Source organism: Capricornis sumatraensis, chromosome 12 (genome assembly GCF_032405125.1).
Source record: "Capricornis sumatraensis isolate serow.1 chromosome 12, serow.2, whole genome shotgun sequence".
Lineage (NCBI taxonomy): Eukaryota > Metazoa > Chordata > Mammalia > Artiodactyla > Bovidae > Capricornis > Capricornis sumatraensis.
In genome coordinates this window covers 24,051,437-24,076,898 of record NC_091080.1, presented here as the reverse complement: position 1 = coordinate 24,076,898, position 25,462 = coordinate 24,051,437, and the positions used below count along the sequence as shown (strand labels likewise).

General features: G+C 38.9%; 1 protein-coding gene across 1 annotated transcript; it reads right to left on the bottom strand.

Annotated features, from left to right (window-relative positions):
* Window positions 1–8,340: 8,340 nt before the first annotated feature.
* Window positions 8,341–17,929, bottom strand: LACC1 (laccase domain containing 1). Its single transcript, XM_068984707.1, has 6 exons — window positions 17,898–17,929; window positions 15,642–16,246; window positions 14,819–14,997; window positions 11,503–11,668; window positions 8,928–9,153; window positions 8,341–8,500 (listed from the first exon to the last, which is right to left on the bottom strand). The coding sequence occupies exons 2-6, from the start codon at window positions 16,189–16,191 to the stop codon at window positions 8,341–8,343; spliced, it is 1,281 nt and encodes a 426-aa protein (XP_068840808.1). The 5' UTR covers window positions 16,192–16,246; window positions 17,898–17,929.
* Window positions 17,930–25,462: the final 7,533 nt, after the last annotated feature.

Below are 25,462 nucleotides of genomic sequence, written 5' to 3'. Positions count from 1 at the left end.
GAGTTGGTGATGCCATCATCCAACCATCTCATCCTCTGTCATCCCCTTCTCCTCCTGCCCTCAATCTTTTCCAACATCAGGGTCTTTTCTAATGAGTCAGGCCTTTACATCAGGTGGCCAAAGTATTGGAGCTTCAGCTTCAACATCAGTCCTTCCAATGAACATTCAGGACTGATTTCTTTTAGGATTGACTGATTTGATCTCCTTGGTGTCCAAGGGACTCTCAAGAGTCTTCTCCAACAACACAGTTCAAAGCATCAATTCTTTGGCACTCAGCTTTTCTTTATGGTCCAACTCTCACATCCATACATGACTACTGGAAAAACCATAGCCTTGACTAGATGGACCTTTGTTAGCAAAGTAATGTCTCTGCTTTTTAATATGCTGTCTAGGTTGGTCATAGCTTTTCTTCCAAGGAGCAAATGTCTTTTAATTTCATGGCTGAAGTCACCATCTGCAGAGATTTTGGAGCCAAGAAAACAGTCTGTCACTGTTTCCACTGTTTCCCCATCTATTTGCCATGAAGTGATGGAACTGGATGCCATGATGTTCATTTTTTGAGTGTTGAGTTTTAAGCCAGCTTTTTCACTCTCCTCTTTCACCCTCATCAAGAGGCTCTAGTTCCTCTTCGCTCTTTTGCCACAAGGGTGGTGTCATCTGCATATCTTGAGGTTATTGATATTTCTCCTGGCAGTCATGATTCCAGCTTGTGCTTCCTCCAGCCTGGCATTTCTCATGAGGTACTCTGCATGTAGGTTAAATAAGCAGGAGGACAATATACAGCCTTGACGTACTCCTTCCCCAATTTGGAACCAGTCCACTGTTCCATGTCTGGTTCTAACTGTTGTTTCTTGACCTGCATACAGATTTCTCAGAAGGCAGGCAAGGTGTTATGGTATTCCCATCTCTGGAAGAATTTTCCACAGTTTGTTGTGATCCACACAAAGGCCTTGGCATAGTCAATAAAACAGAAGTAGATGTTTCTCTGGAACTTTCTTGCTTTTTATCCTCACCATTAGTATTACTCTTCTTTGACCTTATACAAGGATTATTTCCAAAAATATATTATAATGCTCCAAATATTGTCTAATCAACTTATTAGAAGAAAAAGACACTGCTTTGCTTATTCTAGTATACTTCTATATGGCAACCTGTGATCCCATGAGCTTTTTTGGCAGTCCCATTAATTCTCATTGGAAAACACTGACTTTTATCATAAACTGCTATTAAGCCATACATTTGTATTCTGTCCTAGTCTATTCTTATGCCAGAGGATGGACTCTTCATGTAGTTTTTCATTAAAGTAATCATTGTATCAACCAGATTCCATTTTATATAATAGAAAAGGCGAAAGTAAGCTTATTAAGATAGTTGTTATTTAGCAGAAAAAGCAGTTCCTTGTTGTCTGATATTTTGTGAATTATTCCCCCTCTATATAAGAGAACAGTGTTAATACAAATGACATACAACCCTCAAACTTTTCTTTTAAACAGGAGCTCAACAGATTTTTGCTATCTTCTCTCCACTCTCCACACCATATATGTACAAGAATGAGTTGACACTGTTCATCTTCTGCTTTAAAAAAAACTGAAATATGTACATATTTTTTCAAAACAGAAATGTTACTTTAAATATTACTAGCAGGGCAAGAAATTATGGCTCAATTTAAAACATTCAGGAAAACAGAGAAAACAGCACAATGCACCCCAGATAACCATCACTCGGGTTCAACAATTATCAAGATACTGCCACATTTGCATCATATTATTATTGTATCATATTCATTTTATTATTAAAATAGTTCATAGCAACTGGCATACAACATATCAGTTTACTCCTACATAGTTCAATAAGGATCAACACAGACATCTTTAACAAGACTGCAATATCATTAACCCCTAGAAAAATTAATAATTCCTGTCATCATTTAATACCTCAACCATATTTAAATTTTTCCCAATTGTCTCAAAAATACGTTTTTTAGTTTATTTCTTCTCATTGGAATCAAATTAAGACCGCTCATTACATGGGATTGTTAGGTCTAATAAACATACTTTTATCTAGAACAGTCTTCCTTTTTCTTGTAAAATGGTATAGTCAATTTAGTTTTTAAAAAATTTTACTGAAGTGTAGTTGACATCTTGGTTTCGGCTATATCTCCTATCCTTTTTAAAGTTCTTAACCAGTTGGAAACTGTGGCTCCCCTTTTTACCTCCTCGAATTTGTGGTATCAACTTAATCCTCTCTTGCACATATTTCTTATACATCGATAATTAGCTTGAGAGCACTAACAGACTAAAACACGTGCTTAAGGAAAGTGAAGGAATAGGGAAGCACTGGTAAGATGTAAATGTAGTAATGAGTGATGCAAAAATAAGAAAATAAAGGATGAAAATTCAAAACTCAATTATCACTATAAATAAATCTAATTTACACTCAAATGTTTCTCATGAAATGAGTACCCTTTTTATTGTTGCTATTGTTAGAAAGGACTGTAGTAGTTTGAGCTATTGAATTGGCTAGAAATTTTAATTGCTTAACAAGATACAGTAACTGGACACCCCAGCCTTCTGAGAATTAAAAAGCTTGCTTCAGATACAGAGAGGACAGTTAGTTCACCTCAGGCCCCTGACACAAACACAGCGGGGTGTGACATAAGCATATCTTTTTCTACAAAGAAGATGCATCTGTGGGGAGAGTATGAGAAGCTTGTCTCCACATAACTGCCATGTGATCACTGAGTCCAAACTAAATGTATTAAATCCAGAAAAAACAGTACTGGCAGATTTCTTCTTCCTTAGTTACGCGATGACCTAGCATGGAACAGTGTATTACTTACAGGAGCTGCCTCATCTTTGCCATCACAAGTAAAGTTTAAAACATTGCCTACAATGGAAACGGGCATGCTCTAGGCCAGAGTTCCCAAAAACATTACAGTGAGCACAGGGACCATGCTTCCATTCTTTACTGCACGATTCACAAATTTTTATACAGAGAAACCTATGATTCCACTGCATCCAATTTTGTGTGAATTTACACTAGCTAGGGCAAAGAGGCTATGTATCTTACATGGCACGTAGATATTTCTCATTTACTATTTAGCACACACATAGATCCATGTCTACACACACAAACACACAGATAACTGAGTGGACTTCTACAGATTGATGGCATTCTCTAAAAGTTCACATGAAGAAGTAGGATGGATACATTGGAAGGATAACCTCAGGGAAACCAGGTGAAAACAAATATAAAGTCCCACTTTGAGATATAAAATGATGTAATTCAAAAAGAAAAAAAAATAAAATGATGTAATTCATATGTCATTGTCCTCTTATTTCCAGCTTCTGAATCCATGGGTATTATCTGTTTGCCATGTGACACAGAGTGAGCTCTGAATTTCCTCCTCCGAAATCTACTTACAGAAAAGCAGTTACTGGAGATTCTGTAGAAGTGAGACCCAGGCAGGTGAGGATTCCTAAATGTTTTTATCTACTTGAAAGTGTAAAGAAGTTCTATCTAAAGTAAGAGCTTTACAAGTATTTTGTACAAACACATAGGTTAAGACTGGTTCAACTTTATACCAAGAAACAGAGCTACTTGCAGAAAGTAGCAGAGCTACTACCTTGTCATGGAAAGACCGTTTTTTTGCATTGCTTTGTAAAGCAATGGAGTATAGCATAATTAGCCACTATGCTACCCCTCGGAATTTCAAATTACAATTAGATAAATTTCAGTTTGATAACTAGTACCTCTAAAAAATGATGTCCTGAACTCTGATTTAAAAAATTAATTTATCGTCTCACTAAAATGCAACTTGTATTTTCTATGTGCAGTTAGCAGCAGTACTGAGATTGAAAACAGAACAAAACTAAGTAAGTGATCATTGCAGTTACACCCTGAAAGTCCCAGAAACCTATATACAAATACAAACCTATATACAAACCTATAAACATGAGAATCTTGTAGAGGCAATAAGATGTGACTATTTAACAGTAATAGTCTGTTTCTGAGTTATTGAATCAATACTTCTCAGTAAAATTGCAAGGAGACAACTTCTCTTTATATGCTTTGACACAGATAATCCAAAGTCATAAATAATCAAACAATTTTCTTCAAAAATAATTTATTTGGCTTTGGAATTTAATATTTTGGTACCAAAAAAAACATGGCTGCCTAATACTCTGCATTCAACAGATTAATATAGAGCGACAAATTGGAAAATTATCCATCTTTCTCAGTGGAATTATTCTTTAATCTTATTGCTATCATGAAACAAAAGAGTATTTTGCATGAGTTTGAAATTGCTGTCTTATAATTTGTATTTAATGCCTTCCCTGAATTGGAAGACATGAGGTATTTTTTTTAATGTATTTATTTTTCAAGTATAATTGTTTTACAAAATGTTGTTTTCTGCCAAATATCAACATGAATTAACCAGAGGTATACATATGTTCCCTCTGTCTTGAACCTTCTTCCCATCTCCCTCCCCATCCCACCCCTCTAGGTTGTTACAGAGCCCATGAGTTTTTTGAGACATACAGAAAATCCCCATCGGCTACCTATTTTACATTTGGTAATTTAAGTTTCCATGTTACTCTCTCCATACATCTTAGCCTCTCCTTCCTCCCCCACCTGTGTCTGTAAGTCTGTTCTTTATGTCTGTTTCTCCACTGCTGCCCTGCAAATAAATTCATCAGTACCATCTTTTGAGATTCCATATATATGCGTTGAAAGTGAAAGTGAAGTCGCTCAGTCGTATCCAACTCGTTGCGACCCCATGGACTGCAGCCTACCAAGCTCCTCTGTCCATGGGATTTTCCAGGCAATAGTGCTGGAGTGGAATGCCATTTTCTTCTCCAGATATATGCGTTAGTACCCGATATTTATCTTGCCTTTCTTACTTTGAAATGAGATATTTTATATAAATTTCTCTTGAGTTTCATAAAAGAATTAAACAAACAAGGTTATCAAGTTGTCACAACCATACAACACATATTACAGTACTGAAATTGTTGTTGTATTGTCACCTTTCACTGGATATTAAAAAAAACGTGGGCTACAACTGTATTTTTTAATCTACCCTAGCACCTCAACAAAATTTTGACTGAGTATAAGAATACTGATATTAATAAAAAGTTGTAAAATTTTAATTTAGATAGCTTTGATTAACTGTAAAATCTGAAATGAGATTTGGGGTCACAAGACATAGGTTCAAATCTTACTTTATCACAATTTATGTGATTTCAATCTCTAACTCATCGAGGGTCATCTGAATAAAAGGAATAGCACCTGACCTATGTACTTCAGAGTACCTGTAAAGGTTAAAATGAGGCAATGGATGAGAAGTATCAAACAAATGTAATTTTCTGCATATTCAGGTAAGAAATATATGTATGAAATAAGAAATCCTGTTAAGGTTCACTGTGACAAAATTCATGTTAAAGATAGGTACCATACCATTTTTCCCAAGTGAAAACACCTTTTCTCTTCAGCCTACACATACACTTAAAACTACTCACCCCGCCTCTCTCCCCACACACACACAATATACATATACACCCCTTGTGTCAAAATACAGCCCCCGGTGTTTTATGTTCTCTGGACTTCCCTGCTAGCTCAGATGGTAAAGTGTCTGCTTACAGTGCGGGAGACTTGGGTTCAATCCCTGGGTCGGGAAGATCTCCTGGAGAAGGAAATGGCAACTCACTCCAGTATTCTTGCCTGGAAAATCTCATGGGCTGGGCGGAGGAGTGTGGTGGGCTACAGTCCAGGGGGTCGCAAAGTCGGACATGACTGAGCAACTTCACTTACTTCAATAAATACTAACAAAGTCGCATTTGACACTGGTGCATCCTCTTCCTCAAAGCACTGAAATCCATCACAACGACCCATCGAACAGCCTCAACACAGTTATTAATCTACTAGTTTCTTATTTATTTTTGTGTTTTGGCTGCAACCAGCGGCATGCAGGATCCCTCCTACCCCTGGCCAGAGATCAAATTCAGGCCTCCGCGGTGGAAACACCAAATCCTAACCACTATGCTACCAGGGAACTCCCTGAACATTTCTTTTTGAGTACCTCTCATATTTATGCTGGCTTCTCTCCCCAAAATGACTGTGTATTTTTTTTTTCTAATCTTTTTTACTGGTTCAGTTTCTGGCTCTTCAAATGCAGGTATGTAAGGTTTCATCCTTGGACCTCCTTTTTTCTCACTCTGTGTTTCTGTGAAGATGACCCAGCTTATTCCAGTAGACCCAGGCACTATCTCTGTGCAGCCAACTCCCAAATCCCTCTTTCTTCATGGATCCTTCCCAGGTTCCTGGTCTCTATATCTAATTGTTGACCACATATTTCCATCTGCAAGCACTTCAGTCTGTGTGTCAAATTCATTATTCCTCCCGTGTCCCAAACCTCCTCCCCATCTTTGCTGCCACTCCAGGTAGTCAGCAAGCAGAGACTGGGGAGTAATCAGAGATTTCCCCACTGGTCCTCACCTCTCACCTCCATGCTCTAGAACAGGATCTGCAGATTCCGTCTCTGAAATGTCATACTATTTCATTTACTCTCATCTCAATTTTAATTTCCACTGCATTCGGGCTTCATTATTTCTTTTTTAAAGTATTCTGACTGCCTCTTAACTAATCTCTCTGCTTTTAGTCTCTCACGAATCCATCGTGTTAAATATAATGCCAAGGACATAAAAACACTCCCCTACTTTCTATGCCTACTCTTTGCCTGGAAAATTAACTCCAAAATTCTTTGACATAGCTTTCAAGACCCTAATTGGTTTCTAACCTGTTTTTCCAGTAACTCCTACCTACACCCTCCTCTTTCTAGAACACTTTCAGTTTCATGCCCTAGTTTATGGTATTCCCTTAACCTGTTATGGTTGTCCTTTATTTGTCAAAAGTCTATACGTCTTTCAGATCCATGTGACAAGTCATTTTCTCTGCAATACCTTCTCAGTCTGCGTTCCAGAAAGAATGAATCCTCCTTCTCCTGTACTTTTCTATTAAACTAAAGTGTTAGAAGTGTTTATCTCTTCCACTGCATTAGACTCAGAGGGAAAAAAGTATTACTCATCTTGATTTCATCTATGATTCACAGAATGCTTGACAAATAGAGGCTACCCAATAAACACTAAACTGAATAGACTTATTCCTGATGTATGTAACAAATACAGAGGACAAACGTTAAGAATAATTCTTATCTGTATAACATACAAACTATATCATATTGATTTTGTGTCAGTTATTGTTAAAATCAATTAATCATTTGGCTTTGGATAATAATGAAAGTATATCTGAAAGTTGAATTATTCATTGTAATCCTTTTGGTTTTAAGTATATCAAACAGCTACATTTCTCTCTTATAGTTGGTTTGGAAGGAAGCAGGAAATAGTTATGCAAAAATCCAGTCAAGTATCTGTAAAAATACATAGAAATCAAATATGAGACCATTAGTAGTGCTATTAAAAGAATCACTAAATTTATTAAAGACTTTTGTATATTAAAGAGTTAAAGACATTGTAAAGACTAAAAACAATATTCAGTTAAAATAACCTTAAGGAAAATCAGATATATGCTAAAGAGTCAGTGCCATATCACTGTCACAAAATTTTGTATAACCAAAAAAATCCATCTCTAAGAAATACTAATTTAATGAAATTACACTCAATCCTGCTCTATGATTGTAGCTCAAGTGTCAGCAAACTATGCCCTGTGGACAAATCTGGCCCCTCACCTGTTTTTTTTGTCAACAGAATTTTACTGAAATACAGACATATTCATTCATTTCTGCTTCTGCTCTACAAACGCAGACTTGTATAGCTGAGACAGAGACGATGTGTCTCACAACACCTAATATGTGTACTATCTAGACCTTTAAAAAAATTGACTAACTGCTGCTACAGATAACCAGTTGGAAGTTTGGTCGTAAAACTAGGTTGCTCTGTGTATGTATTATTACTCTAGAATTTAGGGTTTTTAGCAAGGATTTCTTAAAACTCAAAAGAATTTTTAAAATTATAAAGATGTTGTGATAAAAACAGAAGATGTTGAGCGTATAGGAGAGTTAAATGGCATACAAAAAGGATTTAATGAAAAATTGTTTTACTTTTATACTCATATATGCTTATACTGCCCTGTTATATTAGAGTACGTCACTGAAAATGAACTGCTCTACCATTATTGTTTCACTAAAGAGTAGAAAATTAATTCTTCCTACAGGAATAAAGGAGTGAAGTTAAATACAATTATTTTTCAAAATGAGGGGAGGGAAAGGTGGAAGCAGGGAGGAGAAGGGAGGAGGAGCGGGGAGAGAGAAGCTACTATACCTCATTCTCTAACTGAGATGAAGCCGATCTGTGTACCAAAGTTGGGGCCATCTCGTACGTGGGAAAAAAACTTGTCAGGATGACAAGATGTACAGAGGTTGAGATCCTGGTTCTGGTCCTGAATATTCTGTGGTAGAATTCCTCCCCGTTCTAGAAGAATCCTTAGGATAAAGATTTTTCCAAAGACAGAAAGTTTACTTTACCAACAGACAAAGCAATATGGAAAAAGCATTGATATTAGTGTAAAAGAACTCTGGGAAAGATCTGCTTGGAATAATGCAAATTGTCATTCAGTTATAGAACAAGGACACAACAGGAAATGGTAGATTTCACCATTACAGTTCCGGACCGAAATCAATCATTATTGTTGTTTAATCGCTAAGTCCTGTCTGACTCTCTTGTGATCCCATGGACTACAGCCTGCCAGGCTCCTCCATCCATGAGATTTCCCGGGCAAAAAAACTGGAGCGGGTTGCCATTTCCTTCTCCAGGGAGTCTACCCAACCCAGGGATCAAACCCACATCTCCTGCATTGGTAGGCGAGTTCTTTACCACTAAACCACCAGGGAAGCCTGAAATCAAACATACCTAGTGGCTTTACGGATGTCAACATAGGGATCTGGTGAGTCAAACAGCCGTACACATCCGGGATCAAGATTATGAAATGCCTTTGCTGATTCCCTTGGAAGAGTAAAACAGCACGGTCCGACTGAAGGCCCCAATACAACAATAATGTCTTCCAAACTGCAGCCATATTCTGCTCTCATAGCGTTCACTGTAGCCATAGCAACACCTAACAAGGTACCTCTCCAACCTAGTAAATAGGACAAAACAGAGATAAGCAAAGTCAAAACAACAAAATGTTATCTTAATTTATATCTAAGTTAAAAATGAGTAGGGTCAGTTTATGTATTTTTCCTAAGGGTCATTTCACCTCTTAGTTATTGTGAATAATTTCTATTTTGAGCATGGGTGTGTAAATATCCTATTGACATCCTGCTTTTAATTCTTTGGATATGTGTTCAGAAGTGGAACTGTTGGATAACATGAATTCTATTTAAAACTTTTTGAGGAACCATCACACTGTTTTTCATGGCAGCTGCATCATTTTATACTCCCACCAATAGTGCATCATGGTTTCCATTTCTCTTCACCAAAACTTATTTTCATTTTTTAAAAATATCAGCCATTCTAATGGATGTGAGGTGATATCCTGTGGTTTTGATTTGCTTTTTCCAAATTAGTGATGTTGGGCATCTTTTCACATGTTTACTGACCATTTGCATATCATCTTTGGAGAAAGATCTACTAAAGTCCTTTACCCATTTTTCAATCAAATCTTTTAGTTTTTGTTGTTATTGAACTGTAGGTATTCTTTTTGTATTCTGAATATTAACTCCTCATTAGATGTATGAACTGCAAATATTTACTCTCAATCTTTTGGGCTGACTTTTTACTTTGTTGACTGTGTTTCTTTGATGCATGGAAATTTTTGTTTTTGATAAAATCCAACTTATCTATTTTTACTTCTGTTGCTTGTGCTTTTGGTATCATATCTAAGAAACCATTGCCTCATCCAAGATCACAAGGATTTACACTTATACTTTCTTCTATAATTTTTAGAGTTTTAGCTCTTACATTTAGATCTTTGATCCACTTTGAGTTAGTTTTTATATATGACATAAGGGTCCAACATTGTTCTTTTGCATATGCCTATCCAGTTTCCCCAGTATCATTTGTTAAAGAAACTGTCCTTTCCCCATTATATGCTCTATGTACCTTGTCAAAAATCATCTGACCCTCACACAAGGGTTTGTTTCTGGAATGTCTGTTCTGTTCCATTGCTCTATTGTCTTTATGCCAGTACCATACACACTGTTTTGATTACTGTAGCTTTAAATAAGTTTTGAAATCAAGAAGTATGAGATATCTAACTTTGTTCCTTTTCAAGACTGTTTCATTTACCTTTCATAATTTAAAATTTAATGTTTCAAAACCCAGGAAGTAACAAATAATATTCACATTTTATATCCAAGAACTAAGACTCATATTTTAAATAACTTTTGACAATGTTAAATAGTAAACCTGACTTCTAGTCATTCAATTCCATTACTTTATTTAGATCAAAACAAACAAACAAAAAACCACTTTCTTATTTGTCTATAGTCTAAAATGCAAACAAAGTAGCCATAGATTTACAAGCAGACAATAATAAAAGATCACTCATTTTACATAGACTCATTACCACTGGATAATCTAAATAGTATTTTTTAAAAACTTCCAACAAACAAAATTCCAAAACCTTAACAAACATAGCACCTAAAAATTCTTTGTTCTTATTTTCAGAGAATAGTTAAAGCTAATCAACTATAACATGTTAAACTAAATGCAATTTTCCAAACATATCTTGTTTTTTATCTTTACACTTGCTGCTGCATTTTCAAAAACACCTTCTGTGACATGTCTAACCTTCCTATTCCCTATTACCTAGACTTCAAGGGTAGACTTCTCAAACCAGAGACAATACAACTCAGTACAACTCCCTGGGAATGTTTTGAAAAGCATTGAGGCTTTTCTTTTTGGTTATTACAACAAGTACAACTGGTATTAAGAATTTTGAAAGCCAAGCAAACTTAAGTCTGCAATGTAAGACTATCTTGCCCCAAATGTTAATAACACTCCTGGCTGAGAGAAACATTGGTACCTAGCCAAATCCTACAAATCTCCCAAGAATCAGCCTAGGTAACTGCTTTCTTTAAGGATTATATTCTGAGTCACATAATTTGACATAAGTACTCCTTGTATTTGCTCCTGACCTATGAGTCTACTAGCCCTCGTCTATCTTTACTTATCACCATGGGTAGTAATTAACTATTAATGCTGGGAAAGACTGAGGGCAGGAGAAGGGGATGACAGAGGATGAGATGGTTGGATGGCATGACTTAATGGCCATGAGTTTGAGCAAGCTCTGGGAGATGGTGAAGGACAGGGAAGCCTGGAGTGCTGCAGCCCGTGAGGTCACAGAGAGTCGGACCATTACTTACAGAATGAACAAAAACAATGCCCATCAGAAAGAAATTATAACTTTTATAAATTTGGGGAAAAATTATAACTTTCCCCCCAAATTGGTAAAAATCCTAGGTGCTTAACTAAGTACACTTACCAGAGTGAGCAACCCCACATGCTTTTTTGATAGGATCTGCAAAAACTATCGGAATACAGTCAGCACCAAGAGCTGCTATTGTGACTCCTCTTTGATTTGTGGTGATTCCATCATAAGATTCAGGCTCCTTCCTTCCCATAATCCAGACGTCATTGCCATGATCAGTCTAATACCAAAGATGTGAAATAAAAATGTTTTTAAAATAGAATTTCTCATACCATAAGCTTTTCTGAAAATGTGTATTTTGTACAAAATTATATAACCAGTTTAAGGTTACTAGCATTCCTTAATAACATCAGGTCCATATATATGTAATAACAAATTTACTTAATTCTATGATATGGTAATCTCTACGTATTTTTCTCAAAGGAAAACAGACTTCAACATTTAAAAAAAAGTCAAAATAGTACTGATGAACCTATTTGTAGTGCAGGAATAGACATGCAGATGTAGTGAACAGACTTGTGGACACAGCAGGAGGGCAGGGAAGTCAGGGTAGGATCAGTTGAGAGTAGTATTGACATATATACACTTCCATATGTAAAACAGATAGCCAATGGGAGGTTCAAAAGGGAAGAGATATATATATATACTTGTGGCTGATTCACATTGTTGTACGGCAGAAACCAACACAACATTGTAAAGCAATTCAGTTCAGTTGCTCAGTCGTGTCCCACTCTTTGCCACCCCATGAATCACAGCACGCCAGGCCTCCCTGACCATCACCAACTCCCAGAGTTTACCCAAACTCATGTGCATTGAGTCGGTGATGCCATCCATCCATCTCATCCTCTGTCGTCCCCTTCTCCTCCTGCCCCCAATCCCTCCCAGCATCAGGATCTTTTCCAATGAGTCAATTCTTCACATGAGGTGGCCAAAGTATTAGAGTTTAAGCCTCAGCATCAGTCCTTCCAAAGAACACCCAGGACTGATCTCCTTTAGGATGGACTGGTTGGATCTCCTTGCAGTCCAAGGGACTCTCAAGAATCTTCTCCAACACCACAGTTCAAAAGCATTAATTCTTTGGCACTCACCTTTCTTCACAGTCCAACTTTTACATCCATACATGATCACTGGAAAAACCATAGCCTTGACTAGATGGACATTTGTTGGCAAGTAATGTCTCTGCTTTTGAATATTCTGTCTAGATTGGTCATAACTTTCCTTTCAAGGAGTAAGCATCTTTTAATTTCATGGCTGCAATAACCATCTGTAGTGATTTTGGAGCCAAAAAAAATAAAGTCTGACACTGTTTCCACCGTTTCCCCATCTATTTCCCATGAACTGATGGGACCAGATGCCATGATCTTCGTTTTCTGAATGTTGAGCTTTAAGCCAACTTTTTCACTCTCCTCTTTCACTTTCAGCAAGAGGCCCTTCAGTTCCTCTTCACTTTCTGCCATAAGGGTGGTGTCATCTGCATATCTGAGGTTATTGATATTTCTCCCACCAATCTTGATTCCAGCTTGTGCTTCTTCCAGCCCAGTGTTTCTCATGATGTACTCTGCATAGAAGTTAAATAAGCAGGGTGACAATATACAGCCTTGATGTACTCCTTTTCCTATTTGGAACCAGTCTGTTGTTCCATGTCCAGTTCTAACTGTTGCTTCCTGACCTGCATATAGGTTTCTCAAGAGGCAGGTCAGGTGGTCTGGTATGCCCATCTCTTAAAGAATTTTCCACAGTTTATTGTAACCCACATAGTCAAAGGCTTTGGCATAGTCATTAAAGCAGAAATAGATGTTTTCTGGAACTCTCTTGCTTTTTGGATGATCCAGCGGATGTTAGCCATTTGATCTCTGGTTCCTCTGCCTTTTCTAAAACCAGCTTGCACATCTGGAAGTTCACGGTTCACGTATTGCTGAAGCCTAGCTTGGAGAATTTTGAGCATTACTTTACTAGCGTGTGAGAAGACTGCAATTGTGTGGTAGTTTGAGCATTCTTTGGCATTGCCTTTCTTTGGGATTGGAATGAAAACTGACCTTTTCCAGTCCTGTGGCCACTGCTGAGTCTTCCAAATTTGCTGGCATATTGAGTGCAGCACTTTCACAGCATCATCTTTCAGGATTGGAAATAGCTCAACTGGAATTCCATCACTTCCACTAGCTTTGTTCATAGTGATGCTTTCTAAGGCCCACTTGACTTCACATTCCAGGATGTCTGGCTCTAGGTGAGTGATCACACCATTGTGGTTATCTGGGTCATGAAGATCTTTTTTGTACAGTTCTTCTGTGTATTCTTGCCATCTCTTCTTAATATCTTCTGCTTCTGTTAGGTCCATACCATTTCTGTCATTTATCAAACCCATCTTTGCATGAAATGTTCCCTTGGTATCTCTAATTTTCTTGAAGAGATCTCCCCCAATTAAAAATAAATTAAAAAAAATTCAAAATAGTCCATCCATCATGAATACCCCTCACTCGAGATCAGTAAATCTCTAACTGCAGTAGTTGTTCAGTCGCTCAGTTGTGTCCAACTCTCTTTGATTTCGTGGACGGCAGCATACCAGTCTTTTCTGTCCTTCATTATCTCCTGGAATTTGCCCAAACTAATGTCCATTGAGTTGATGATGCCATCCAACCATCTCATCCTCTGTCACCCTCTTCTCCTGCCCTCAATCTTTCTCAGCATTAGGGTCTAAACCTAATAGCAGTACCTCCCACAAAGTACTAATTGACTGAAAGAAATTAAATTTCCAAATCAATAATATTTTTACTTTTTCTAGAGTCAGAGAAATCTAGAATTCTGTAAGAAACAATTATCAGTTTTACCCTAGTTCCTCCTAGTGTTGATATAGAAAACAATGGCTTTTCTCTCCCACCATTCAGGAAACTTACCTCTAAATCAAAAAGGCAGTGGTACTATACTCTGGGGCTTTCCTAATGGTTCAGTGGTTAAAAAAAAAAAAAAAACTCACCTACCAATGCAGGAGACTCAGGTTTGATCCCTGGGTCGGAAAGATCCCCTGGAGAAGGAAATGGTAACGCACTCCAGTATTCTTGCCTGGGAAATCCCATAGACAGAGGAGCCTGGTGGGCTACAGTCCACGGGGTCACAAGAATCGGACACAACTTAGTGACTAAAAAACAACTGTACTTTTAGATGTAAGGAGTTCCAGATGTGTGTGTGTATTATATCATAGAATTGATCTTTAGAATATGATATGTATCTCTAAGAAAAATAATCACAAACATTATCCTAAGTTTTAGATAAAACATTAGATGCAAATATTAAATAGCTTATTTAAAGTCCATATAGTCATTAGCAGAGTCAAGAATATACTTTAAATCTTCCAAAATATGAAACAAAATTGTACCTTTATTTGGTAAAATTTATTCGCATTAAATCCTGCAGCCTTCCCCAACCTACGCAGATTTTCTTGAACAACTGCCTTGGGATCTCTCCGTTTGGAACTACTGAAGAGATTGAATGAGCTAAGAGTTGGTATGTAAGATATCCCACCTGTTCTTGTAGTAAATCCATGTATGAAAGTATCTGTTGAGGATAAACAATGAAGATTAAACAATGAAGATTAAAACCAGGCTGTACAAAAGACTATAAAGCCTTACAAACCCAGTCTCTCCTTAAGACTTTCCCTAATAATCTCACCCTGCATTAGTTTATCCAGCTTCTAATTTCTACATCTGTTCTTATGACACAATGTTTTGAGTTTGTTTTACCTTCTCCGTGGGATTAGTGCTCCTCAAAGGGTATCTTTTCCCCATTAGTTTTTGTTATCCCAATAGCATATAGCTCACAGTAAATATCCTTTTACTAATAAGTGAGATCAACTGTTTTAAATTTCACTCTTCTGTGAAGGCACTACGGAGTTAAGGTTTCAGAATTTCTAAGTAGGAAATGCTTAGGGTCATAAATCTCATTTAAAACCAAGGCTGGGGGATTTGTCTTAAAGCTAAATTTGCATAAAGCGAATTTATTTAGAGTAGCTTTGAAGGGACTATCCCTTCACACTCGTGACTCTATAAGACTGTCCATGACACTCCCATGTTGTAACTGATGCTAAGGAACACATAATCTCACACCAGTCTACAAAAGAAACAAGGAAAAGCAGTGAACAACCTGTAAAGAAAGACTGGCTTTTCATATTCAAGTAAAACTACTGATAGTGTTTAACATACCTGAGATCAAAGGAGATGTGATAATGGTTAATTCTCCCTTCAGTGCTGGCAAACTTCTCAAATATGTTTCTATTTCATTCTGGATTGCTTCTAGTTCTTGAGATGTGATTATGTTTACTTCAGTAGACTGTTTCAAAAGACCTCCCTTCAAAGTCATCTGTAGATCTTCAAACTCAAAATTGTAAACATCAGTAAAGAGTTGATCAATGAAAGCCTTCATTAATGTCTTCCGCTGCACAGGCACAATTACCTTAATGCAACTCAAATTTTTTTCATCAACTTTTTGTTTAATTGTATACAAAGAGGCAGCCATGCTGGGATTGCTAACAATCTCAAATTCTCTCAAGAGAGCTGATAATCCATTGCCTGTTTCTAATTCACAATTATCATGGTCACAGCTGATGTTACTACAACACATTATGCAAAAGAACTTGGCCTTGGCACCATCGTGGTATCGGACCGCATTCAATGTCTTTAATAATGTCTGATGACAGTTTTTCTGAGAGTTCAGTTTCAAACCAAAGAGATCAATCAACACGGCTTCTGCCATCCTTCAATTCTGTACAAAGTTCTTCAAAGAAGTTTATGTGTCCCCCAAAATTCACCTGTAAAGAAAAATTAGCATAAGTAAGAATGCAAAATTATATCAATATAGTTATAGTTACACAGAAACTTGTGGATGGGTAAAAAGAAGAATTGCATTGATTTAAAAATGTAACCAGAATAGTGAGCCTGGACTCCTCCCAGAAAAGCTAATCCACTATTTATCAGAAGAGAACCATGCCAATGAAAGCAAAACCAGCTCTTAATTCATTTTGTGAATGTACTTTACATCTTTCCAGTAGAACAACAGGTTTTGTTTTGTTTTCAGATAATTAATTTTAAGCAGGCAATTACTTATTGACTTAGAGGAAGTCCTGTTTTTTAATTACAGGGTGTCAACGTATCATTGATATATCATTAATCCTGACATGACAGGCTTGTTAGGTCACATCCCTTCCTACGAAATACCTGGACCTTCAGTTCAGTCGCTCAGTCCTGTCCGATTCTTTGCAACCCCATGAATCGCAGGGCACCAGGCCTCCCTGTCCATCACCAACTCCAGGAGTTCACCCAAACTCATGTGCATTAAGTTGGTGATGCCATCCAGCCATCTCATCCTCTGTCGTCCCCTTTTCCTCCTGCCCCCAATCCCTCCCAGCATCAGGATCTTTTCCAATGAGTCTTTGCATGAGGTGGCCAAAGTATTGGAGTTTCAGCTTTAGCATCAGTCCTTCCAATGAACACCCAGGACTGATCTCCTTTAGGATGGACTGGTTGGATCTCCTTGTAGTCTAAGGGACTCTCAAGAGTCTTCTCCAACACCACAGTTCAAAAGCATCAATTCTTTGGCGCCCAGCTTTCTTCACAGTCCACCTCTCACATCCATACATGACCACTAAAACCATACATAGCCTTGACTAGACAGACCTTTGTTGGCAAAGTAATGTCTCCGCTTTTCAACATGCTATCTAGGTTGGTCATAACTTTCCTTCCAAGGAGTAAGCGTCTTTTAATTTCATGGCTGCAATCACCATCTGCAGTGATTTTGGAGCCCCCCAAAAAAGTTTGACGTTGTTTCCAGTTTCCCCATCTATTTCCCATGAAGTGATGGGGCCAGATGCCATGATCTTAATACCTGGGCCTTAAGATCAATAAAATTAAATGGAGTTGTATTTAAAATTAAAATTTTTTTTAATTTTTTTTTTCTCAGAAAAATTGTATTTTTTTTCCCCCCCAGAAACAGACTCACAGGTATGAGCGGTTACCAGCAGGTTGCGGGAAGGCGGGGAGGGGCAAGACAGGGGTAAGGGGATTAAGATACAAACTACTATTTATAAAATCAATAAGCTACACGGATATACTGTACACCACAGAGAATACAGCCAGTATTTGAGAATAACCTTAAATGGCGTATAATTTATAAAAATGTTGACTCACCATGTTGAACCCAAAATTAATATTGTAAATTAACTGTACTTCAATTTTAAAAAAAAGAATCCGTTTTGAAGGTTAAGAGCAGAGATGACCAAGAGGTTTTGCCTCCAGGATTCACAGGTATGGCAACACCTCGTTACATTAGCTCTTGGCACTCGGTCCCTTCCTAAGTCCAATGATCAGGCAAGCAACGGCCATTTGGATCACGTGAGCACCCCCCCTACTCTCATCACTCCCCCCACCCCCCGCTCTCCACACTCCCCCACTACACTTTCTTACCTCAGCCCCTGCCCGCCCCTCCGGGCTGCCGCTCCGTCTCTGGTGACCCCTCCGGCGTCAGCCTCTGCCCCTCCTAACCCCTCGCCCCGACTCCTGCCGCCCCTGCGGGCCTTTCTGACCGTCCGGCGCACACTCGAGGCCGTCCTCCGTCACTTTCGGTTGCACGCTCGGCTGCGAGCTCGAGCTCTGAGGCGTCTACCGGCCCCGGTCCTGAGCGTGAACGAGACCCAGAGGCCGCGAGCGTGCGCCCCGCAGTCCTCAGCCGGGTCCCCGCCGCTGTGAGGGCGGCGCCCGTCCCGCCTCAGCCGCTGCACCCGCTTGACTGCGGACGGGGCACCCGCTCCGCATCCACCCGACGGCTGCGGAGGCCGGGCCGGGGGGCCGGGGGGCGGGGAGCGGGGAGCGGGAGCGACCCGGGGGACAGATGCGCCCGAGCGCCGGGAACCGTCAGCAGTTCCGGGTCCAGCTCGTACCTGCCGCGCGGCTCCTGGAAGAGGAACGGGAACCGAGCAGCGGCCGGGCCGAGCGGAGCTATAGGCAGGTCCGCGGGCGGGAGGCCGGGCAGGAGGCGGGGCGGGTGAGGGGCGGGCGGGCCGTGAGGGAGCCGGGCCGGCCTCCCGACGGGCGCGCGGCGGAGCGGCTGAGGCGCCGGCGGCGGCCGCTCCCCTCCCCGGGCGACGACGCCCTCTCCTGCGTCCGCGCTCGGCGCGCTCGGGACCCCCAGATTCATCCTCAGAGCCCTGGCCCGAGAAGGTCCTTACGTTAGCACTTGACACCGTGTCTCGTCCAAGTTCACATACTGCGCCTCCTGAGGCAGATTTTTTTTTTCTTTCATCTTTCCTGTTTCCTGTCCTCTGAACAAGTTAGGTGGCTGAATCCTCCTTTGCCTTTTTCGCTGATCCCGCCTAACTTTCTGACTAGACTTCATAGCTCCTTCACGTGTGTGGATAAACCGATGTCCTTATAAAAATATGGGCCAAGCATAGAAAATTAGAAGGCACTGACCTTAAGAGTTGTGATAAAAATGTAAATGAGCATCCCCTTTCTCCCCTCAAAGAGCGTAACATTTATTTATTTTAAAATACTGAACAGCTTCTACCTATGTAGATGGCAGATGCTGTGGCCAAAGGGAAAATATCTCCAACCGTCAAAGCGTAGGAGACAAGGTGCTTCCTGTGGCACTGGTTATGATGGAAGGAGGGGTCCCTTTTTTCTGACAGTTGCTCACATGATAAGTTCTGAAGACTGTTTCCCTGAAAGAATCTCAGCAATCTGGGAGTTTAGAAGAGAAGTGGAAACTGAGACGACTGCTATTCTGTTTAGAGAATGGGGTCCCCAATCCACCCACCAGTTAACCCACTCTTCAGTTCTGGCAGATTTTTGTATTTTCATTATTTTTCTGGACATTTATTAAGAACACTGAGTGGTAAACGTTGCAGCGGATCCGCTCTGCCCCAAGCTTGTTTTACGTTGAATATCACTGTAAACAAAATGGAGGTCTTTAGTTACAAAGCTGGGTTAAAACATTTATGTCTGTTTTTATAGACGATGGTGGGCATTTATTTCCTGTCATGTAACAGTAAACAAGCTACAAAAGAAATATTTCAAAATAGAGAAGCCATCAGGGAAGAGAAAGTTTTTCATTATATTGTATTTATAAACCCATTTCCTTTCACCATCTGGTCCTGGACTATGGCCTGATCTGACACTCATCTCATCCCCATTCCCCCACTCCAGTGGTTCTCAATCCTGGCTGCACATCAGAACTACAAGTAGAACTTTAAAAACCAGAAATGCAGAGACCACCCCCCTCTACCACCTCCAGATACACATCTGAATCAGAAACTCAAGGAGTCAAGTCTCAGCCTGTTTTGCTTTGCTTTTTGTTTTGTTTTAATCTCTATAGATGATTCAGATGCATGATTAGATTTGAAAAAATGACTTCCCTATTACCAAACCACTCAAACTAAAGGCTGTTCCTTGGAACACCATAGGATCATCACTTTACATAAACTATTTCTTCTATTTAGAATATTGTTCTCTATATATACTTTTTTTTAAGCTCAAATATAACCTTCCTTGTAGCCCCATCCCCTCACCAAGCACATCAACAACTTCTTGTAGCATTTTGTTTGTACAGGAGAAGCTCATTCATAGATGCAGTCTGTATCCATAACCAAGCAATACATTGAAAACATCAGTTAAAGATTAAATTGTATACTTCATAAATATGAACAGGGTAGTATATAAATTATATCTAAATAAATCTATTTCAAAGGAAAGTTAAACCAGTCATGAAAAAGTATAAAAAGTATACCATAATACCTTAAAGTTTCTTTTTTTAACCTGAAACAGCTACATGCTTGTTTGCCAGTCTGTTGAGTGGCACAGCCTTTTGCCACAGCCTTTCCTTTGTACATGGCCTCCAGATTAGAGTTCTGCATCATATTGCTACCATAAAGTACACTTCCCAACCATCAGCTAAGCTTTCTCAAAATTTCATTCTTTTAAGAGGAAAATGAGGCTTCCTGAGTGGCGCTAGTGGTAGAGAACCTACCTGCCAATGCAGGAGAGACATAGGTTCTATGAATCCTTGGGCCAGGAAGATGCCCTGGAGAAAGGAATGACAACCCACTCTAGTATTCTTGCCTGGAGAATCCCATGGACAAAGGAGTCTGGCAGGCTACAGTCCATGGGATCGCAAGGAGTTGGACACAACTGAAGTGACTTATGCACGCAAGAGATACTTGTGAAGCTATCTGAGTGCAAATTACTTCTTTATAATCTTTTTATAGTTATGCATTCAAACAACTCACCTTAATTGGGTCTTGAAAAATATAAATGTAGCTTTTAAAGAACAAACTTTTTTCCCACACTATTACATTGGTTTACTTAATAACTAAATTGTGAAAGCACAGTGACAAGTTCAACTGGCATAAACAGGTTTGAGAACAGACACAAGTGACATTGTCAGATGTAAAATTTTCACTGGTAGGAGCAGAAGTGGGCAGACTCATTGGAAAGTGGCTTTCTAACCCTGTAGCATTCAGCATGCACATTCAGCGTGATGTGGGTATTTGCAGCTTATGATTTAAAAGGAAATAGAATGAGTTCATTGGTGAGAGGTTAAGTGTATGTAGACTTAGCAAACACACACGGTACCTCTACATTTTCATTATTTGACTTTGCATCTACTTCACCCATAGAGACTTCAAAAGTCTTTGGGGGACAGAGATAGTGCCTGGCTGTTAAGGGGAACCATTGGGAAAATCACCAGGAATTGTTACATCACCATGTAAATCCTTCTCTTGATAACTTTAAAACTGGTAACAGTTGTCTTTAAGCCATTTACACTAGAGTTTATGAGTCCTTCCAGAAATGGACATAAAACATGCAAATTTCCTTGTGAAAAACTTATGTTAGTTTCCATAACAAATGAGCAAACTGGATGGCTTAAAACAACAAAATCTATTCTCTTGTAATTATGGAGGCAGAAATCTTTTTAAAAAATATTTATTTATGTATTTTAATTGGAGGATAATTACTTTACAGTATTTTGATGGTTTTTGCCATATATCAGTATGACTCCATCATAGAACCTCTCCATGCTGAAGCCCCCTCCCACCTCCCTCTCCACCCTATACCTCCAGGTTATCACAGAGCACTGGCTCTCGGTGCCCTGCTTCATACGTCAAACCAGCTCAGAGAAATCCCACCTTCAACTTAAAGCTATAAACAATGAATAATACATAAATATTCTCTACATTCTCTCTGAAAGGATGTTAAGAAACAGTACTGATCCTCTGGTTACTTTCTATTTTCAGCAACCTGAAACTTTAATCTCATTGGCCTAGCCAGAGAAGAGAATAATACCTAGTTTCAGCAGATTCTAAGACTCTGCTATATAATAGGTATGGTATTATGATAATTTTTTTAATTTTAATGATTCACTTAATTTATTCTTTTGGGATGACTCTGATGTTCTAGCTTCTCTTGAAAACATGCGGTAGAAATAGTCTTTTTTACCTGAATTGTGTATTATTGATTCTTACTAATATGTGCAGTATGTTATATTTTTCCCATGATGCCTCTTTAGTTTTTTGTTGGAAATGAACCATCCGGAACTGATTCCATCATGTTTTTTTAAGTCTCAGTTTCAGGAAAACTTTTATCTTTCCCCAGGTTATTTTTTTGCTTCCCCAGTCGAAATCAACTTGAGATATTAAATTTCCTCTCCCACTTGGAAAACAAAAAGGCAATTTCATACCCAGTTGAAAATTATCTACACAATTTTTCTCTCCTTGTTTTCTCATAAAATATTTGTTCTAAAAGAGGTGGGAGGAAATTATAAACTTAACTAAAACTACCTGGCAGGTCCACATAGCAGTTTTTCCATTCTGGATGAAAAATGATGTTTATGTGACATGGGTGCACATGGATGGTTGCCTCTTCATTCTTTTAAGCCGGAAGCTCTCAAAACCCTGGGGCTGGAAGGGTGGGGGGAAGGATTTGACAGCCTTGCTTTATTTTGCTCCTTAACTTAGAGGGAGGTACTGGATGATGAATTTCCAAAAGCTGGAAACATGGCCTTTTAAAAATCTCCTCCCAAGGGCCAATTATAGGCACTTGCCTCTTGAATTCAAATTAGATGGTACAAAAATGTTGTTTATTGCCGCGGCCAGCACAAGCAAGAGTTGCACCTGCACAGGGAGAGAACGGAGCGTCCCCGCTAAGAAAAATAAGAGAGAGACAAAAGATGGGGTTGAGAGGATCAGACCACAATTGGCTGATGCCTTTCTTTATTAGGCTATAGTATTTATAGGATAATGTACGTGACTTAAGACATGTACAAGATTATTTTTTAACCTCAGGATACAATCACTAGACCCTTACCATTGTGTACAGAGTATACTAAGTAATCTATCTTTTATGACATGTTGCAGGACACCCTGACCTTAGGGGCTGTAAAAACTCTTCAAGGGTGGCGGGACAGGGAGCTTAGGAACAATGCCTAAGGCTCTGCATACCTGCGGAGCAGCTCCCAAGACTTAACCCTTCACGGGCGGTCCCCCGCAGTTTATTACAATGCCTAAGTAAATATTAAATACCTAATGTTAATTTGGATCCTAATTCAAATTTCATGCTTCTTGCTTGGATGTATGATATTTGGCAAATTTCCTAATTTCTCCAAATTTTAGTGTCCTTATTTTCAAAATATAGGTAAAAATAATGTCTAGACTGTAGGACTGCTCTGAAGGATAAAACAGATAATCTATGTGAAAGTTGTTGCTTAGTCACTAAGTCACGTCCAGCTCTTTGCAACCCCATGGACTGTAGCCTGCCAGGCTCCTCTATCCATGGAATTTCCCAGGCAAGAAGACTGGAGCAGGTTGCCGTTTCCTCCTCCAGAGGATCTTCCCAACCCAGGAATCAAACCCATGTCTCCTGCATTGGCCAGTGGATTCTTTATCACTGAGCCACCAGGAATGACCCCACTATGTGGAAATAGTTACAGGTAATTAATAAATGTTGGCATGAAATTAAAAGACGCTTACTCCTTGGAAGAAAAGTTATGATCAACCTAGACAGCATGTTGAAAAGCAGAGATATTACTTTGCCAACAAAGGTCCGTCTAGTCAAGGCTATGGTTTTTCCAGTGGTCATGTATGGATGCGAGGGCTGGACTGTGAAGAAAGCTGAGCGCCAAAGAATTGATGCTTTTGAACTGTGGTGTTGGAGAAGACTCTTGAGAGTCCCTTGGACTGCAAGGAGATCCAGTCAGTCCATTCTGAAGATCAGCCCTGGATGTTCTTTGGAAGGAATGATGCTAAAGCTGAAACTCCAGTACTTTGGCCACCTCATGCGAAGAGTTAACTCATTGGAAAAGACTCTGATGCTGGGAGGGATTGGGGACAGGAGGAGAAGGGGACGACCGAGGAGGAGATGGCTGGATGGCATCACCGACTTGATGGACGTGAGTCTGAGTGAACTCCAGGAGTTGGTGATGGACAGGGAGGCCTGGCATGCTGCGATTCATGGGGTTGCAAAGAGTCGGACATGACTGAGCGACTGAACTGAACTGATAATATTTGAAGGAGAAAGGAGAAGAGGGAGGAAGAGGATGAGGTGGTAAGATGGCATCATCGACTCGATGGATGTGAATTTGAGCAGACTCTGGGAGATAGTGAAGGACAGGGAAGCCTGGTGTGCTGCAGTCCATGGGGTTTCAAAGAGTCAGACACGACTTAACGACTAAACAACAGTAGTTATAATAGGACATGGTGGTTTATTATAGTAATTCCATTGCATGTTTTCTGTAAAGCTAGTTATTTAGTTGAAAGTGTTTTTCCTAATTGATTTTTTACATGTAATATTTGTCTATTTATTATCAAATACTGTAGATATTATAAGGTTTTTATTTTTAAAATCAGTCACTTAATTCATATTTATATTTCCCACAATGTTTTGTACATATATATATGTACCCCATATGTAACTTGAATGAAAGAATAACTGATATTGTCTAACTCTTGTTTTCATTGATTTATGCAATTGTAAGGAATTATCAGTAGATGGCAGTAGTTTATTTTCATTTTTATTTTTTGTCCATTTTAGGAAGATTCAAAAAAAAACGATTACTTTCTCAATATTAAGCTAGGTATCCTTTCATGAATAGCTTGTTTAAAGAAATATCACCCAACAGTTCTTCAGTGTATGCTGCTTCAGGAGTAGAGATGGAAAAGTACCAATTACTTTATTTTTACTGTAAAAATCTAATTTTCTAATTTCGGGGGGGTTCTTCATCAAATACTTTGTAGAGAATATGACAATGAATAAGACACTGTATTTGCCTTCCTGGAGCTTATAGTATAATAAGGAAATACAGTATAAAATAATGTAAATTCAGTAATAGGAATAGAAATAGTTGAGTGACAGAAATTTGCTAAATACATTCATTATTTCACTTCATCCTCACAGTAATCTAATGAGGTGCCTGCTATTATTGATAAGGATTCTGAGTCTCAGGTTGGAAATAATTTATCTAATAAACTAGCAGTTGCTCAACCTTGGTTCAAGATTAGCCCTGTCGTACCCCAAGACCTAGTAGTATCTACCTCATAGGGCTAAATGAGTTAATATTTATAAACTGAATATTTATAGAGTTCCCATACATAGCACAGAATCAGCACTATATAATGTTCATTTTTTTTTAATCTAAAACATTTAGAACAGTGGGACAAAAAGCTAAAGCACTATTTATTTGTTTATCTTTATAATCAATTGAGAGAACTCACTGAAAGTATAAATGTAGACGGTATGCATTTTCAACATAGGTAACACTAAGAATAATATCTTTAACTATGAAACCCATACAAAAAAGCTAGAGAGCTTGGATTCATTGGCATTGATCTGGGGGCAGAAAAGACAGAGTAATGGCATGAACAGAGTGAATGGACTCAGTATCAGGGAAGACTTCCTGGAGGAGGCAGATCAGAAGTGAGGTTTGAAGAAAGGAAATAATGTGAATAAACAGGAAAGAATCATATATTCTCAGAGGTGATTAT

Excerpts from the sequence above, each read along its gene's own strand:
- LACC1 (XM_068984707.1), bottom strand. The coding sequence starts at position 16,191 with ATGGCAGAAGCCGTGTTGATTGATCTCTTTGGTTTGAAACTGAACTCT. Across the intron at positions 14,998-15,641 it reads CACATCTCCTTTGATCTCAG|ATACTTTCATACATGGATTT; the intron begins GTATGTTAAACA and ends TATCCTCAACAG. Across the intron at positions 9,154-11,502 it reads ATGTGGGGTTGCTCACTCTG|GTTGGAGAGGTACCTTGTTA; the intron begins GTAAGTGTACTT and ends CCTATTTACTAG.